Consider the following 18,376-nt stretch of genomic DNA (forward strand, 5'->3'; position numbering starts at 1 on the left):
GGTGCATACCCCAAGGGGGTGCACAGGAGAGAGCTGAAAGGGGACAAAGGGGGACCCACAGGGATCCCGCAGGGTTAAATACAACTCGAGCCGCGAGGCTTGTCTTCTGTTCATACCTGCCCTGAGGGCTTAAGCAAAGCCTGCCCTCCGACGTCAGCGCTGATATTGGGGAAGACTTCTGGTCGGCTATGTGTGCGTGGCAGAGCAGGCAGTAAATGGAAGACGAGCCTCGTGGCTTGAGCTCCATTTGGCTGAGAAAGTTGCTAAAATGAGGGCTGGGAGGCAAACGCAGAACACAAAAGGAGGGAGGGAGTGCATTTTTGGACATAAGGCATGAACTTGGGAAAGAGGATGGAGGAAGGGAGGGAAAGAGATGCTGAAGTGGGGGAGGGAATGCATTTTTGGACACAGAAGGCATGAACTTGGGAGAGCGGAAGGGAGGGAAAGAGATGCTGTGATGGGAGAGAGAGTGAGTTTTTGGACACTAAGCATGAACTTGGGAGAGAGGATGGAGGAAGGGAGGGAATGAGGTGGGGGAGGGAATGCGTTTTTGGACAGAAGGCATGAACTTGGGAGAGAGGAAGGAAGGGAAAGAGATGCTGAGGTGGGGGAGGGAATGCGTTTTTGGACAGAAGGCATGAACTTGGGAGAGAGGAAGGGAGGGAAAGAGATGCTGAGGTGGGAGAGGGAGTGCGTTTTTGGACACAGAAGGCATGAACTTGGGAGAGAGGCTGGAGGAAGGGAGGGAAAGAGGTGGGGGAGGGAGTGCGTTTTTGGACACAAGGCATGAACTTGGGAGAGAAAATGGAGGAAGGGAGGGGAAGAGGTGGGGGAGGGAATGCGTTTTTGGACACAGAAGGCATGAACTTGGGAGAGAGGAAGGGAAGGAAAGAGATGCTGAGGTAGGGGAGGGAATGCGTTTTTGGACACAGAAGGCATGGACTTGGGAGGAAGGGAGGGAAAGAGATGGTTGTGTACACGGGGAATGGAAGAAAGGAGAATTTTTGGTCATAGGGAGGGAGTGAGGTACAGATGAGAGGGAGAAATAGTGTGGTGGAACGGACAGATTGAAATGGATGCAAGAGGGAGGAATGTTGGACATAGTGGTGAAGGGAATGGAGGGAGAGATGTGGCATGGTGCTGAAGAGGGGTGAAAGAAGGAGAAATGTTGGGCATGAGACTGGTGGACAGGGACGAAAGATGAGAAAGGGATAAATGCTGGACCATGGTAGGAGGAACCAATGGACAGCAACAGAAGAATTTACAGAAGATGGGAAAGCTGAAAAAATAAACTGGGACCAACATTATGGAAAAATAATTCTCCAGACAACAAAGGTAAAAAATGGAATTTATTGACTAAAATATATTAGCTTTGGGAAATGTATATAGCAGATGTCTTTGTATTGTGTTCAAAAGAAAAGGAAATGCATTTCTGTTTTTATTTCTACAGTGTTGAAGTACTTGCTGACCCTTGCTGTCACGACGTCAGAGAGAAGGCTTCCGACGCAGCCGCAGATCGCGCAAGGAGCGGATGCCCGCGGCTTTCAGTAGGGGAGCTGGCCAGACATGCTGGGCAGGGAAGGAGGGAGGATAGAAATGCTGCACAGGGAAGGGTAGAAATGCTGCACAGGGAAGGGGAGGGTAGAAATACTGCACAGGCAAGGGGGGGAGAAATGCTGCTGCTGCTGCACAGAGAAGAGAGGAGGGTAGAAATACTGCACAGGCAAGGGGGGGGGGAGACATGCTGCTGCAGCAGCATCCAATTGGGGAGAGAGAGGGAAGGAGGGAGAAGGGAGAGGAACCAGAGATGCCAAGTCCATGGGAGGGAGGGAGGGAAAGGAAAAAAGGAAAGGAGATACCAGACCATGGAGGGGGATGAGAGATGCTATGGCATGAGGGAAGGGAAGGAGATAGAGATACTACACCATGGTGTGGAGTGGGAAGGAAGGAAGGAAAGAAGAGAAAGAGAGAGATGCCAAAGCATAGGAGAGGAGGTGGAGACAGAAAAATGGAGAGGGGTGAAGCTGAAATGAATCATGTGCAAAGGAGAGAAGGGACCTCAGATATACAGTTTATTGAAGGGACATAGAAAGAGGGAAGATGCCATATGGAAGAGAGAGAGGGTGGACAGTAGATGGAAGGGGCAGAGAGAATGTGGGCAGTAGATGGAAGTGGGGTAGAAGCTGGGTGGAAGGGGCAAAGAGAGGGCAGATGTTGCATGGAAGAGAGAGAGGACAAATGCTGTATAGAAAGAAGAGAGCAAAGAAGATGATTAAAGCAGAAATGACAAAAGGTAGAAAGATTTTTTTGTTGCTTTACTTAGAATCAAGTAGTATTGTAACTGTATTGATAAAAGTTTATATCAATGTAAATAAGGCAATTTTTTGGACTAAACCCCTTTCCTCAGGCCAGGATACCATAACAGCAGTACACTGTACTGTTCTAAAGAAAGATTTGGCCTCTGAAAGCTAATTGAAAAATGGATTAGTCCAATAAAATGGTATTTTCTTATTTCTCATTATTTGTTTTTATTTTTAATTGTTAATTTGTAAAGTGGTGATTGTTATGTATCAGTTTTATCAAATTTACATCTACTGTCTTTATATTTTGCAGAGTATTAGGGGACATGTGTCACTGTTTTTGTGAAACATAGAAACATAGAAGATGACAGCAGAAAAGGGCTACAGCCCATCAAGTCTGCCCACTCTGCTTACCCACCTCCTGTCTATGTCCTAATGACCCAATTTTCTTATCTTGACCCTCGTAGGTATCCCACATGGGTATCCCATTTATTCTTAAAGTCTGGCACGCTGTCTGCCTCGATCACCTGCACTGGAAGCTTGTTCCAATGATCAACCACTCTCTCTGTGAAGAAATACTTTCTGGTGTCGCCATGAAATTTTCCGCCCCTGAGTTTGAGCGGGTGCCCTTTTGTGGCCGAGGGTCCCTTGAGAAAGAAAATATCATCTTCCACTTCAACACGTCCCGTGAGGTACTTAAATGTTTCGATCATGTCTCCCCTCTCCCTACGTTCCTCGAGAGTGTAGAGCTGCAATTTGTTCAGTCTCTCTTCATACGAGAGACCCTTGAGCCCTGAGATCATCCTGGTGGCCGTCCGCTGAACCGATTCAATTCTGCGCACATCTTTACTGTAATGTGGCCTCCAGAATTGCACACAGTACTCCAGATGAGGTCTCACCATGGCCCTGTACAACGGCATTATGACTTCAGGCTTTCGGCTGACGAAACTTCTATTGATACAACCCAATATCTGCCTTGCCTTAGATGAAGCCTTCTCCACTTGATTGGCAGTTTTCATGTCTGCACTGATGATTACTCCTAAATCTCGTTCTGCTGAAGTCCTAGTTAAAGTTTCTCCATTCAAGAAGTACATCCTGCATGGATTCCCGCTTCCGAGGTGCATGATCTTACATTTCTTAGCATTGAAGCCTAGCTGCCAGGTTGAGGACCAACTTTCCAATGTAAGCAGGTCCTGCACCATATAATTCTGTAAACTGCATTCACTTACTATATTACATAGTTTGGCGTCATCAGCGAATATTGTTATTTTACCTTGAAGCCCTTGAGTCAGATCCCCTATGAATATGTTGAAAAGGAGTGGACCCAGGACCGAGCCCTGCGGCACTCCACTGGTCACCTCCGATGTTTTAGAGAGGGTACCATTAACCACCACCCTCTGAAGTCTGCCACTCAGCCATTCATTGACCCATGCAGTTAGTGTCTCTCCTAACCCCATCGATTCCATCTTGCTTAGCAGCCTGCGGTGTGGGACACTGTCAAAAGCTTACTGAAGTCCAGGTACACGACGTCCAAAGACTCTCCCAAGTCCAACTTTCTTGTTACCCAGTCAAAGAAGCTGATGAGATTGGATTGGCAGGACCTACCCTTGGTGAATCCATGCTGACTGGGATCCCGAAGATTCCCTTCATTCAAGATCGTGTCCAATTTGCTTTTAATAAGTGTTTCCATGAGTTTGCACACTATTGATGTGAGACTCACCGGTCTATAATTCGCAGCCTCTGCCCTGCAACCCTTTTTATGCAGAGGAACGACATTAGCTAATTTCCAGTCCAGGGGAACTTTCCCCTTACTTAGGGAGAGATTGACTAGCTCAGCCAACGGTTTCGCCAGGACATCGCTCAATTCTCTGAGCACTCTTGGGTGCAAATTGTCTGGTCCCATGGCTTTGTTCACCTTGAGTCTTGCCAGTTCACTGTAAACTTCACCTGGTGTGAACTCAAAATTATGAAACGGGTCTTCTGTGCTTTGTGTTGACTTCAACTGCGGACCGTGTCCCGGTGCCTCACAGGTGAAGACTGAGCAGAAGTATTCATTCAGTAGTTCGGTGGTGTTGTGATGTTGCATTGTATGCAGAGTCTGGTTTATTGGCGGTTCAGTTTAACTTTTGTCTACATATTTCTATTTTTAGTTTGTGATTATTCCATATTGGGCGAGGGTGTATCTCTGTTCTGTGTGTATGAAAAGGACATAGTTTTCAGTTGGCATTGACTACAGGATCAATTGACTGTGCGGGATCTGGCTTGTTTAGTTTTACAATGTATGTGTTGGTGTTCTAGTGCTCACTGCAGTGTTTAAGATGCTGCCTTTTCCTAGGTACACTCTTGTTGTGCGATATGTGGATTGTTACTAAAAATCATATTTTTGATATAGATGGGGGGGTGTCAAAAAATGATGGGCCCCGGGTGTCACATATACTAGGTACGCCACTGTTACGAAGTCAGAATATGTGATAAAATCCTCTGCTCGACTATTGTAATTCCATTTATTTAGGTTTGCCTAAATGTGTCATCGAAATTCGATCACATTACTCCGATAATTCAAGAGCTTCAATGGCTGCCTGTTGGTATGCGGGTCGAATTTAAGGTTCTTTGTGTGATATTTAAAGTGTTTTAGCATAATTATCTATCAAGTGTCTGCTCTCTTTTTCAGTAGCATTGTTCTTTGCGTGATCTACGGTCTTCAGATAGTTTGAGATTAGAAATTCTGTCATTGGCGGCTGTAAGGCTTACAGGGAACTGCAAATCTATGTTTTCTGTGCAAGGCCCGACGCTGTGGAATGCCTTACCTCTGTCGTTGAAACAATGGAATATGCTTTGGCATTTTAGAAAGGGGGTAAAAACTGTGTTGTTTGAGTGTTTCTTTTGTTTAAACCATGTGAAAGTTTGAGGATGTGTACAGTAGTTCTTTTTTATGCATTTTAGAAGGGGGGGGGTCCATATTGTGGTTGAGCACGTTTTTGGCGCATGCTATATGGCAGTTTGAGGATGTGCAGTTCTTTTTTTATGCAGTTTCTTTCTTTTGTGATGTATTTGTATTTTTTGTGCGATTTTGTATGTGATTATTGTTCCCTGCTTAGATTTGCAGCTAGGCGGGTTATAAATAATTTTAACTAAATAAATAAATACAATGAAGTACAGTAAATAGTACTTTGAAATTTGGACTAGAGAATGACATGGGGACAAATTGTCCCCGTCCCCGAAGGAACTCAATTTCCCCGACCCTGTGAGTTTTGTCGCTGACCCTGCCCCATTCCTGTAAGCTCTGCCTTAACTGCACAAGCCTTGAATACTTATGATTTTAAAGTGTTTGAGGCTTGTACAGATGAGGATGGAGCTTGCAGGAATGGGGCAGGGACAGGAAAAGAACTCACAAGGACGGGATGGGAAAATGAGTTCTCGCGGGGACGGGGGAGAAATTTGTCCCCGTGTCAATCTCTAATTTGGAACAAAATTAATCTTTATAATAAGATTTCATTTTCATTTTAGTGATTTGCCAATGTGAACAGTTTAGAATGGAATAGCAGACATTACTGAGGACACATGGACTGAAGAACAAAAAAGTATAAGTACTCTGCAAATGGATTACAAGCTTTAAATTAAAAAGCTTTGTGCAACTCTTTGCTTGAATTGTTTTCTCTGCTCTACTGTACTGCACATGAAAAGTCTCCCCTTCCCCTTCTTCTGCTTATTTTTCCACCTTAGAGATATGCCTGAGAGACAGAGAATCCTACATTGGTCAAGTTGGAGGAGCGTTAAGTGTTGCTTTTGTAAAAGCAGAGGTCACCACTGTAGTCTTCTTCAGCCCAAGATGTGACACAACTGAGCCCTGTCAGCCCCATTAGGCTACAACTCTGCCATGAGATCACCCACACATCAAACTTTTTTTTATTATTATTACTTAGTGGCTACAATATAGCAAATCTTAAATAAGAGACACTAATGGGACAGTAAAATTATATTTCTTTTTAATATTTTTATTTTATTTTTTAGGCATTTTTTGTTACTTCCCGTCACAAGTATGAGTATCTGTCCCCAGCCACGTAAGACTATAGACTCCTTTTTCTTTTTTACTGACCCATAAAAACATAAGCATTGCCTCTGCCGGGATTTTTTTCCAGGAGCCACCCAGCTGCTTCTCTAACAGTATTAAACTTTGCCCAGTTTGATGGTTATTCCTTGCGAATCTTTGTGAAAGGGAATGGACTCAGGAGCAATCTAAGGAAATATGTCTTTACGGAAAAGATGATGACTGTATGGAACAGCCTCCTGGTGGAGGTGGAAAAGACAAAGACTGTATCTGAATTCAAGAAAGTGTGGGACAAGTACAGGAAGGGATAGTAGATCTGAAATCCAAATGTTTTCAAAGTAAACAAGTTTCAAGCTTATTAAGTATTTGATACTCTGCCTATCATTATGTCTAGGTGGTTTCCATAAGAATAAAAATTGTTACAAACAAAGGGGGAAAGAAAAAAATCCTATTAGGACATATAATCACCGTTCAAATGAAACTTAATGAGACCAAAACAAAACTACTTTGACTAGGCCCAAAATTACATCAGCTGCCCACCCTCATCCCACTATCCTCTGGCACCAAACTGCAGCTTGAGCACTCAAGCAAGTTCTGGGAATCATCATCGACTCTACACTGTCCTTCAACGATCACCTCAACTCCTTAGTAAAAAAATGCTTTTTCAACCTTCAAATGCTAAGGAAAGTCAGATCCTGCTTCCACCAACAACACTTCGCTGTCCTCGTTCAATCCATTATTCTATCTAGACTGGATTACTGCAACTCCATCTACTTAAGCCTAACAAAGAAAAGTATTCTCAGACTTCAGCGGATTCAGAACACCGCGGCTAAATTAATTTTCGCAAAAAGCAAATTCGACCACGTCTCCCCGCTTCTGTCTAAGCTTCACTGGCTCCCAGTTCTCCTCAGGGTTCACTACAAATGCACCTGCCTAGCCTTCAAGTCTCTACACGGCATCCTTCCTCCCCTGTTTCCACTATCTTGGCTCTCCTCGAATCCTAACTCCACCAGATCCACTCAAAAATTCATACTATTCTTCCCCTCTTTAAAAGGCATATCCCATACAGGAAAACTTGGAACATCCCTCCTCTTCAAGATCACCGAGCTGTGGAACAGCTTATCTGCCCCTCTTCGGAGTTCGACCTCCCTTCAACGCTTCAGAAAACATTTGAAAACTTGGCTTTTCTCTAAAATGTAACCACTCCCTCCCTCTCCACTCTACTTAGTCCCCTCTTTCTTTCCTTTTTACCAAGCCCTTCTTCTTCCCATTAGAGTTCCTTTCTTTAGTAATTCCTGTAAACCGTGTCGAGCTCTACTTCTGTGGAGATGATGCGGTATACAAACTTAAGGTTTAGTTTAGTTTAGAAGAAATTAAATAGAGACACAAAAGGAGGGAAAGGGAATAAATACAATATTCAAATAAAAGAAAAAAGTCAAACGGACTCATATAGTAGGGGGGGAGGTGAAGTATTGCACTACCTAGAAATAGTTCTTAAGGAGCGAAGGCATCCTTAAATAGAAAAGTCTTACGTTTCGTCCTATATATGGGTAAGGACAGGGGCAGCAGAATGCTGCCTTGTTTGGGGGGGGGGGAGGCAAGGCGCTCCGCCCTAGCCCCAGTGAAATGGTGTGGCAGCTTCAATTTAAAATGATCGGGCAGCTGCTGCGCAGCATCAAGAAGAAGGCCTGCCCCCAGAAGTCTTCATTCTACTTCCGGGGGCAGGCCTGCTTCTTGAAGCTGCGTGGCGGCGGCTGCTCGATCATTTTAAGTTAAACCCTTGGAGTCGGGAGGGTGGACGGGTGCCAGTTTTTGGGGAAGCCATAGCCCCTGTGGCCTCCTCTGTTGCGACATCTAAGGGTAAGGAGGATTCATTCCTGATATGGCTTGGAAGTGTGTTCCATAAAGTGGGGGCGACTACAAAGAAAATTGTTTTATGTTTGGGGGAACAGAGGCATTCTGAGTACAGCAAATTTCATTTTCAGAACAGAATGCATGCTTGGCTCACCATCTTAATATCAATACTAGTACACAAGAGTCTTGAGAATAGAGCCCTCAATGATCAAGGAGGACTCAATAAATTTAAATGGCACTATTTATTCCATCTTGCCGACTATAAAAATCTTGGGAGTCTACCTTGATCGTAAATTGTCTTTCGATTTCCATATTACTTCTCTGGTTAAAAAATCTCACTTCCTATTATGGAAATTAAGAACAATCCAGGCATACTTTGATTTTTTTTGCCATTTAGGCCTGGGGCTTTCCCCAACTGACCACTATGAATATCCCACTCCAACTTCTCCACAGATATCAGCTTCTCCAAATACTGACGCGCCTGTTCATTCAACCGGGGTAAGTCCACACTGTCCAAATAAACCGTACCATCTAACTCCTCAGAATCCTTATCAGCATATAAGGCCTCAACAAATTGTCCCATAATCACACAAATATCCTTGGACTTATGATTTAACAACCCGCGAGAATCCCATAAAGTGGGAATGCCCAACCGCTCAGTCCTGGGAGTGGCCAACTGAGCCAGGAGGCGACTACTCTTATTTGCAAACTGATACAATTGAAATTTATTATAAGCCGTGGATTTAAGCGCCCCTTGACATAAAAGCTCATTTAACTCCTGTTGAGCTACCAGTAGTTGTTCCTTAAGATACAATGTCTCTGATAGTCCAAATTACCTCTGCAGGCTAGTCACTCCATGTTCCAATTGCAAGATGGCACGATGCCTCGCACGCCTTTGATGAGCCACATAAGATATCCCCCCTTAAAACCACCTTTGCCATCTCCCAAAATCATCCCAATTGAAATACTGGTAATCCTTCCATTTGAATAACAAATATTCTTGAAAACGAACTTCCTTATACAAATAACATGGGAATCTCCACCCACTCCGCCTGCCACCCGAGTACCCCCAGCACCAAGAGAGCTGTACCCAAGCATGATCCAAAATTTCAATAGGCCCCCATGTCACCCCCTAACCTCCGGGAGCAGAGAACTGGAAATCAAAAGGAGATCAATGAGTGAGCAATTGGCATGAGCCTGGGAAAGATGTGGATAGTCCCGTTCCAACGGATGCAATACCCGCCAGATATCTATAAGGTGTAAATTAGAAGCTAACAGGGCAGGACCCGTAATAGCTTTGGATGTCTCTCTACCCACCCCCGAGGAGCGGTCTAGCCTAGGATCGAAGACCTCATTGAAGTCCCCACCCACTATCATGGGCACCTCTCCAAAAGCCAAGAGTTGGTTACGGACTTGGCAAAAAAAACGGGCACCAGGATTGTTGGATGCATATACTGTAAATTACAAAAAAGCACGTGCTTGCCTTTAATAGAAACAGAAGCTATAATATAGCGTCCGTTAGGGTCCCTTACCACCCGATGGGTCTCCATCTATACCCCCAACCCACCAGGTATGTAAGCTAGCGTGTTCCACTGATGTCAGTCTAGTTTCTTGCAAAAAGGCAATAGTGGTCTTTGTGTGGTTCAACACCTGTAGAAGCTTAGAAAGTTTGATAGGAGAATGTATGCCACCTACATTCCAGGAAGTTAATGTAATCTCACCCATCAACCGAAGTACTCGTAAAAGAACAGGAAAAGAAAATCATCTCCACAAGTACAGCCAGAGGGTGTCCCAGCCCCCAGCCCAGGCCAACCCTTTAAGATATTAGTGTGAGACCCCATACATAAAACAGAAAGAAAACCTTTTGGATAAATTCCCACTTAGAAGACCAAAACAACCCAAAACCACCCATACTTCCCCCTCTCCCCCAAGCAGGACCCTACCAAACCCACTCCCCATCAACCCTCTAAACCCTTCCAAAACCCTATACAACCCCAACCAACCCTACCCCCTCCAAACACAGTCTGTGCTCTGGTGTACTTCCGAAGGAAGTACACCAGAGCACAGAAGTCACTACCCAACATTCAAGGGCCCCACCCTCCCATACCCCCTACCAGGCCAGACAGTCTAACAGTCCAAGAACATACACACACACCCAGCCATACTACCACACAATGCAAACATATACAGAAAAATAGAAATCGTGCAATGGCAACAGGGTGAATCTCTGAGTGGCCAGCATGATCTGAATAAACAGGCAGGAGACAAGCCAGATACAAACACTAGGCAGTAGCTAGTAGCTACCAAAGAAGAAAAAGCAATAAGATCCTAGAAGTCGACCATTTACTCAAAACCACATAGAAGCTTGCACTCTGGTAAAACAGAAACATTGGCACCATCTAAAAACACACCACACATCGCACCCTTTTCACACCATACATGCATCCCCAAGCAAATAGCAGAAAAACCAGACACAACGCACTCCCTTTGACACAAATGAAGCCAGAAACATTCTCCAAACTGGATGTGCAAGTACAGTCTAACCTCCAAACATATCAACAGAGAAAAATAGCAAGACCAAAAAACAAGAACTCCCCAGGTAAGCAAAAAAGACTTCAGTGTCCACACAAACATAGAAAGAGTCTTCACTGCTAGTCCAGGAAGTAAATAACCCAAGCATAGAGTCCACCAACGCCCAGTGGTCAAGAAACATAAAAAATCCGCTGAGACCCAAAGGCACAAAGGGAAACAGCCCAACTAAATGTTTCAACTGTCGGGAGAACGAGCAGGCTCTTTTGGTAAGGTATTAAGATAATCTCTCACCATATCCAATGAGTCAAAGGATTTAGAGTTAGTCGATGTAAACACCCACAGGATAGATGGGTAGAGTAGCATTAATCTGTGCCGCCTTGCATAGAGTTAGAAACATAGAAACATAGAAAGATGACGGCAGATAAGGGCTACAGCCCATCAAGTCTGCCCACACTATTGACCCACCCTTTTAAGTCTACTGACCCTCTTAAGTATAATTGTAATTATACTGCCACTCTACTGACCCTCTCTTTCAAGTATATACCCTAGTTCTGAGCAGATGGGAGAAACTTGCGTCACCACTCCAACAGGGCTGCCAAGTAGTCCTGGAAGATCCACACGGTTTCCCCCGCAGAACAAAGAGGTTCTTTTCTCGATTTGAATAACTTGAGAAGAGCCGCCTTGTGTGATAATTATGCACTTTAATGATGACCACTTGGGACCATTGATGATCCTCTAGCCTTCTGCCCAGCTGGTGCGCTCGCTCCAAGCGCACCGGTCTGGATCCTGCTGGCAAGGGTAGCTCCTGCTGCAACCAATGTTCCAATGCCAGCAACAAATGGGCGTCAGAGAGAGACTCGGGAAGGCCGACGAAACACAAACTATCCCTTCTGGAGCGGTTCTCTAAATCCTCAAGTTTCGCGGCATGTTAGTGTAATTGCTTCCGAAGGGTGGTCAGGTCAGTTGAAGCCACTTGAATCTTCTCCTCCACCGATGATACCTGGGTCTCGAGTTCTCCCATGCGCCGGGTGGTTTCAGCAAGTAAACTCTCCATATGGGTAAGTTGAGTCGACAGCTGAGTAAATCACAGCTCCAACGCCTGCACCACGGCCATGGTTAACGCTGTTATATTGTCTGGGGAGAGCACAAGCGCCAGCTCCGGCGTTCCCGCCGCCATTTTAAGATCCAACCACAGCTGCTTATCCTTCTCCTTTTCCTTTTCTTTGTCTTTACGGCTGCTCTTTCCATTCATTACTGAATTCCCCCGTAGTAGATATTTGTCCATACACTCCCAAGGTGGTTGTGAGACAAAAAAAAGATGAAGAGCCCGATGAGGGTAAAGAAGGCCCGGGCCCAGGAGCTCAGCAAGCACACGTCTTACTGTGCTCAGAACATCTCGTGACTCCCTCATTTTGATTTTTTTTTTTTTTTCATTCAGATTGCTGGTACAGTCTCTCATTCTCAGTACATTGGATTACTGCAATATTCTCTATCTGTTGATTTCTAAGAAAAATGTAAAAAGGCTGTAGATTATTCAAAATACTGCAATACAGCTAATTTTCGGATTGAAAAGATCATATCAAGTATCACAGTATTATTATAGACTACACTGGTTGACAACAGAAGCCAGAATAGTTGGCTTTGAATGGACTTTTACCCAGCTACCTTTTGGATTGTTTCAATTTTACTACTAGAAAGCACTTGCGTATGATACAATTTTTTTGACTTTCCATCTGTACAGAGATGTTGATGTTTATTTGTATTTATATACCGCTCTTCAATACAACATCAGTGCGGTGTTTATAAACGATTTCTTAGTAAAACTTTGGCTTATTTAGCAGCTATGTGGGACAAACAAGTTAGCACTTATATATCAGTCTCAACTTCTTATCTAGTCTTTAGAAAATCACTGAAAACCCACTTGTTTGGTAAATATTTTGATTAATTTTTTATGATCATACTACAAATGGCTCATATCTCTTAGCTGTTAACCGCACTGAACCGCAAGGTAGCTGCGGTATATAAGAATTGATGTAATGTTATTGTATGCAGTGACTCCCCAGATAAAGTGGGAGACAATAGAGTGAAGAAATGCTGAAGCTTCTCACACATTAGTCTGTTGAGCTATAGGGCAAACCAGCAATAAAATCTGATTCCCTTGGGTCTCATCCCTTGAGATCTTGGAATTTAATACAAGAATGCAGGTCCCTCAATGAGGACCATATGCAGAAGACGCATGCTATTGGTTGACCAGCAGGGCACACTCTTCTCTGTGTATCACTGCTGAACTGTTGAACCAGCACAGCATAAGGGGGCCTTGAGTTCTGAAGCACCTTCAAGATTTCATAGCACACCGCGTGTGAATTTTAGCTCAGATTGTCCAGTCTTGTTGGTTAAAACTTCCCCCAAGAAAAGCAAGCTATTGAAACTCTGAAAAGATTCTTCCCTTTTTCTTGTTCTTTTTGAAGCATCACACAGTACTTTGGATAAAAGTGTTAAATAAATTAATTTATAAGAGCTAACATGCTATTGTCCAAAATCTTGCAACCAGAACTGGGAAATCACCCTAGAGTTATAGGACTTACCTCTGGATTGAAGCATTTCTAGTAAATCTCCTCGATCTATGACATTTTCATTGTTCTCATTGCTAAAGCCAAGAATTTTGAATGCCTGATGTATTTCACTCATAGAAATGCCAAAAGCTGGTTGATGGTTGATATAAAGTTTTATAAAGTCTCCTAAATTGATATCTGTGATTTGCTTTCCAGTGTTCACGTACTCACTAAATCTGACTTCATTTAGCATGTCTTCCAACTAATGAGAAAGAGAAAAACAGGCACTGGGTACATAGAAATCATTACCATAACTAAGCAAATGTCAGGACTGGTGACTGTATTGCTGCTGAACAAAAATATAAAATATAAACAGAAACAATTTTAAAAGAGACTACACGTGCCTATGACACATCAGTTTTCATAAGGAAAGCATGTAGATGTGCTTTTCCCCAGAAAAATACACACAAATGTTTATACACTTCCCCCTCCCAATTTGCGGTTTTAGAACTCACGATTTCGATTAAAACCAGAATCACCCCCACCTCCCTCCCGGACCTCCCCGGACCTTACCTGGTGGTCTAGCGGTCTTTCGGGGCAGGAGCGATCTTCCTACGCTCCTGCCCTGTGCAGATCACTCATCCAAAATGGCTGCCGTGAATTCCCGTCGTAGTCTCTTGAAACTGCGACGGGAACTCTCAGCAGCCATTTTGGATGGGTGATCTGCATGGGGCAGGAGCGTAGGAAGATCGCTCCTGCCCCAAAAGACCACTAGACCAGCAGGTAAGGTCCGAGATGCCGGGGGGGAAGGCGGGAGGGAGGCAGGGTTGGTCAAAGTCAGCCCAAAAATTATTCACGAATTTCCAATATTCGCGGGCCAGCTCTGCCCCTAACCCCTGAGAATATTGAGAGAGGAGTGGACTCTATTTCAATGGTTCTTAAACCTGTCCTGGAGGACCCCCAGTCTGTCGGGTTTTCAAGATATCCCTAATGAATATGCATGAGGCAGATCTGCATGCTTGTTACCTCTCTTACAAGCAAATCTCCTTGATATTGATTTGGGATTGAAGAAGGACAAAAAGAAAATCCAAGAAATCTGCGGTAAAGATGTGGTGAACAAAAGACAAGGAAAGGTACTGCAGACAGGTGTACAAAGATGCAGGCAAAGTTTATTTAAACAAGCAAACACCTTTATTTATTTATTTTAAACATTTCTATTCTGCCTATTAACTAAACGGATTACAGATAAATGTACACAAATTGAGACTTACAGAAAATACAAATTCAATTAAAAACAAAGGGCCTGTTTTTCAAAGCCACGTTAGTGGCTGCCGCACAGCAACAGCCCCGAAGCCCTTTAAATCTCTATGGGCTTTGGGGCCGTTACTGCGCAGCAGCCGCTAGTGCGGCTTTGTAAAACAGGCCCATAGTCAAATAGAAACTTAATCAAAACCATATTTGGCAAATAAAAACAAATTCAGCAAATAAAAGCAAATTCAGCAACTAACAAAATCCTAGGAGGAGTGCATTAAAGCAGAAATTCCTTATTCATAGAAGGCTTTTACAAATAAGTGCGTTTTCAATAGTTTTTTGTTGCGTACAGATAGACCACTTTATAGAAAATATGGGACCCAACATGGTCCGTGTTTCGAACAATACATCCTCTTCAGGGGTCCCATAAAATGGTGGTGACAAAGGACACGCAACAAATGTGCCTGATCTGTATGTTGTGTGTTTTTGCAATGATAATGAACCGCTGGAGAAAACTCAAGCAGTAGGGATATCTTGAAAACCCGACTGGCTGGGGATCCTCCAGGACATGCATGACTTTCCTGATCTTTCACTTGCATATGTATGTGCTTTATAAAGTATGTTCGTAACTTTAGGTATATATATGCTTGGCAATTTTATAAAAGAATTTCTGCATATTAAACAATGTTTTACCCTTGGAAACACCTTTTACAAATGACTTGTTTTAGGGGAAGATTATTCTAGCTAAGAATATGCATCAGTGAAATACGCTCTGAGAAATCTTTTCATCTCTGAAAGGTATACATGCAGGTCTTGCATCAATGGCTGTGCACTGCCTTTATCTATTAACAGGATGGATGAACCTTTTTTTTTTTTCATCCAAGCAAAGAATGGTGAGAACCAAAAGAGAAAGAAGATAGATGACTCAGGAAACCATCAGAAAAACAAACTGGCATGCTTATTAAAATTTACAAATTCACACAGTACCTGACACGACTATGTTTCAGAATCAAGCGCCTGTGTCAGGGGTCCACAAACTGAAGAGGTTAAATTCAGAACAAACAGAAATGCCTGAATATTCTTTACTTAAAACAAACCTATCATTATAGGTCCCTGATACAGGCATTTGATGTCAAAATATGGCCTTGTTAGGCCACTGTGTGAAACTGGAATTATTAGTAAATGTGCCAATTTGTTTATCGGTAGATTCCTGAGTCATCTGCTGTCCACATTTGGTCACACTGCTCTTTGCTTGGTTGTCTTTTCAGTGAAAACTTCTCCTCTTGCTTTCTTTTATCTTTTCCATTGATTCTACACTCATCTACACAGGTATCTGTTTGCCTTTCACTTCTAGAATAAGTGAAATGGTCAGTCCTGACTGGGACACAGAAATAGGCATCTAGGATCATACTGGCTATACAGCACTGTGTTATCTACCTTGTTTCCCCGAAAATAAGCCCTAGCATGATTTTCGGGGTAGGTCTTAATATAAGCCCTACCCCCGAAAATAAGCCCTAGTTGCCGGCAGCAGCAGCACTTCCCCCCACCCACCCACCACTGCACACACCCCCACTGACCCATCTCTTCCTCCAATCCGAACCATGAGACAGGAATACCTTATAACAGCATCGGCAGCAATCTACACAGGCTGCTTCGCGGCCTTCTATCTTCTGGGTGTTCTTCTGCCGCATCACTGATGATATCATCAGCAACGCGGCAGAGGAACACCCGGGAGATAGAAGGCCATGAAGCAGCCTGTGTAGATTGCTGCCGATGCTGTTATAAGGTATTCCTGTCTCGCGGTTCGGATGGGAGGGAGAGATGGGTCAGCGGGGCTGGGGGGTCCAATGGTGGCAGGCGGTGGGGTGATAGAAAGATGCTACACAGGGGGATGGGAGGAAGGGAGGGATAAAAGCTGCAAGGGTTCTGCTGCAAAAGGGATGGGAGGGAGGGATAGAAGCTGCAAGGGTTCTGCTGCACAAGGGATGGGAGGGAGGGAGGGATACAAGCTGCAAAGGTTCTGCTGCACAAGGAGATAGGTGAGAGGAGAGGAAAGATGCTGCACATGTGGGGGAGAGAAAGGAAATAGGAAGAATTGGGGTGGAGGAGAGGAAGGGAGAGATGATCATTACATGAAATAAATAAGACATCCCCATGCCTTTTTTGTACCCCAAATTAATATAAGACAGTGTCTTATTTTCGGGGAAACATGGTAGAAGCAGTTTACTGAAGATCATGATATATATTTTTTAGACAAGCAAAAATGTCCATGTGAATGTAGATTAGCTTCTGGGGCTTTGTGCATGGTTTTGTTAGACCTATGAAAGGTATAACCAGTAAATGCTTCCAGTACTGCAGCTTTGGCATTTTCACTATTGCTAGTTGCTCATAGGTTTCTATGAATGATTCTTTCGAGGGAAAATCTTACTCGGATAATGTTGCCAAGGACCAAGTCTACTCTGTGTTTCTATTCTGTGTGCCATATATGTGCTGGCTGCATCTGTTGGATTCCCTGAAGAACCAGAACATTCACACCCATCTTTTCATCGGAGGCTCTATTAGTCATCTGTGACTCACCATTCTCTGCCCACTCATACTTCTATTCCTCATCCTCTGTGACATAAAGCTATTTCTAGAGGATATTCCACAGTTAAATGTGTGAATGTTTTATAATCACCATTTGCAGCTATTTCCTTTTATCAAAATTATCAACACTGACATTGTGTACATGGATGCAAGAATCAGTAAGGACTCTGCTTTTGTGATATTTCCTAGGTAGAATTCTCTATCCAAGAATACTCTCTTGCATACATTTTTCATTTATTTATTTAGTCATTTTTTTATCCTTTAGAAAGGCATATGAGTCTTGAAGGTCGTCCCTGTCAGATTTCAATTAGCCTGCTTGCTGTCTCAGACACGTGGAGAGGCATAATCAAAATATATGTCTAAGTCAGTTTGGTGCCTAAGTTGCTAGTTGCCCAAAGTCAGACATGGGAAAAGGTCCATTTTTGAAAAATACGTCCAACATATTTTTTTCTTCGAAAATTGTCTAACTGTACATCCAGCCGTCTGATCGTCCAGACTGCTAAGTTGTCCATCTTTATACCCCTTTTTTTTATTATTTATTTATACAGTTTTATAAAATTTTTCCAAGCATAAACATCTTGTACAGAAAAGTACGATCAAGACACTTCTATTTTAAATTAATTTTCAATTCTGAAAAGTAATTCACTCAAATTATTATAGGAAAAGAAGAAAAAAATTCAGCTGCCCTTGGTCACACACCAGTCCTCTAAATTAGATTAGATCCAAGATTTAAAGAGTATCTTAATTAAATGCAAACAAATATAAAGAAGCACTTTAACTACTACTAAACAGAGAACTAATTTCCAATAGGAGCTGTTGTTACTTCATTCTCAAGGAGTTTCATTGAGATAAATGTTATCAAATGAGATGGATCTACAAATATATATTTCAACGAACGATATCTAACAACACATTTACATGGGTATCTTAAGAAGAAAAAAACCCCAATTTGCGTCACACCAGGCTTCAGATTCAGGAATTCTCTTCTTCTTTTTTGAGTCTCTCTTGAGACATCTGGAAAAATTTGAATATGGAAACCCAGGAAATCCTTGGATCTATTCTTGAAGTAAAGATTTAGGATCCAGTCCTTGTCTGGAGCCAAAGCCACGGTCAACAGGAAAGTGGCTGGCATAGCCACTTCTCTGTCCGATTGTTCTAATATAGCGGAAATATCCAATGGATGTTCCTGAGGTTCTTCGACTTTTTCTTTTTGAAGAGTTTGAGCTTTAACAGGAAGGTAATAAGCCCTTGTA

General features: G+C 43.2%; 1 protein-coding gene across 3 annotated transcripts in view; it reads right to left on the reverse strand.

Moving 5' to 3' along the window:
* CFAP251 (cilia and flagella associated protein 251) overlaps window positions 1-18,376 on the reverse strand; it is a 171,579-nt gene that overhangs the window by 14,088 nt on the left and 139,115 nt on the right. For all 3 annotated transcript variants that reach the window (XM_033957400.1, XM_033957401.1, XM_033957402.1), the window contains one exon: window positions 13,320-13,548. In XM_033957400.1, coding sequence (XP_033813291.1) covers window positions 13,320-13,548 — 229 coding nt within the window. The remainder of the gene's footprint in view (window positions 1-13,319; window positions 13,549-18,376) is intronic.

Source organism: Geotrypetes seraphini, chromosome 8 (genome assembly GCF_902459505.1).
Source record: "Geotrypetes seraphini chromosome 8, aGeoSer1.1, whole genome shotgun sequence".
Taxonomy (NCBI): domain Eukaryota; kingdom Metazoa; phylum Chordata; class Amphibia; order Gymnophiona; family Dermophiidae; genus Geotrypetes; species Geotrypetes seraphini.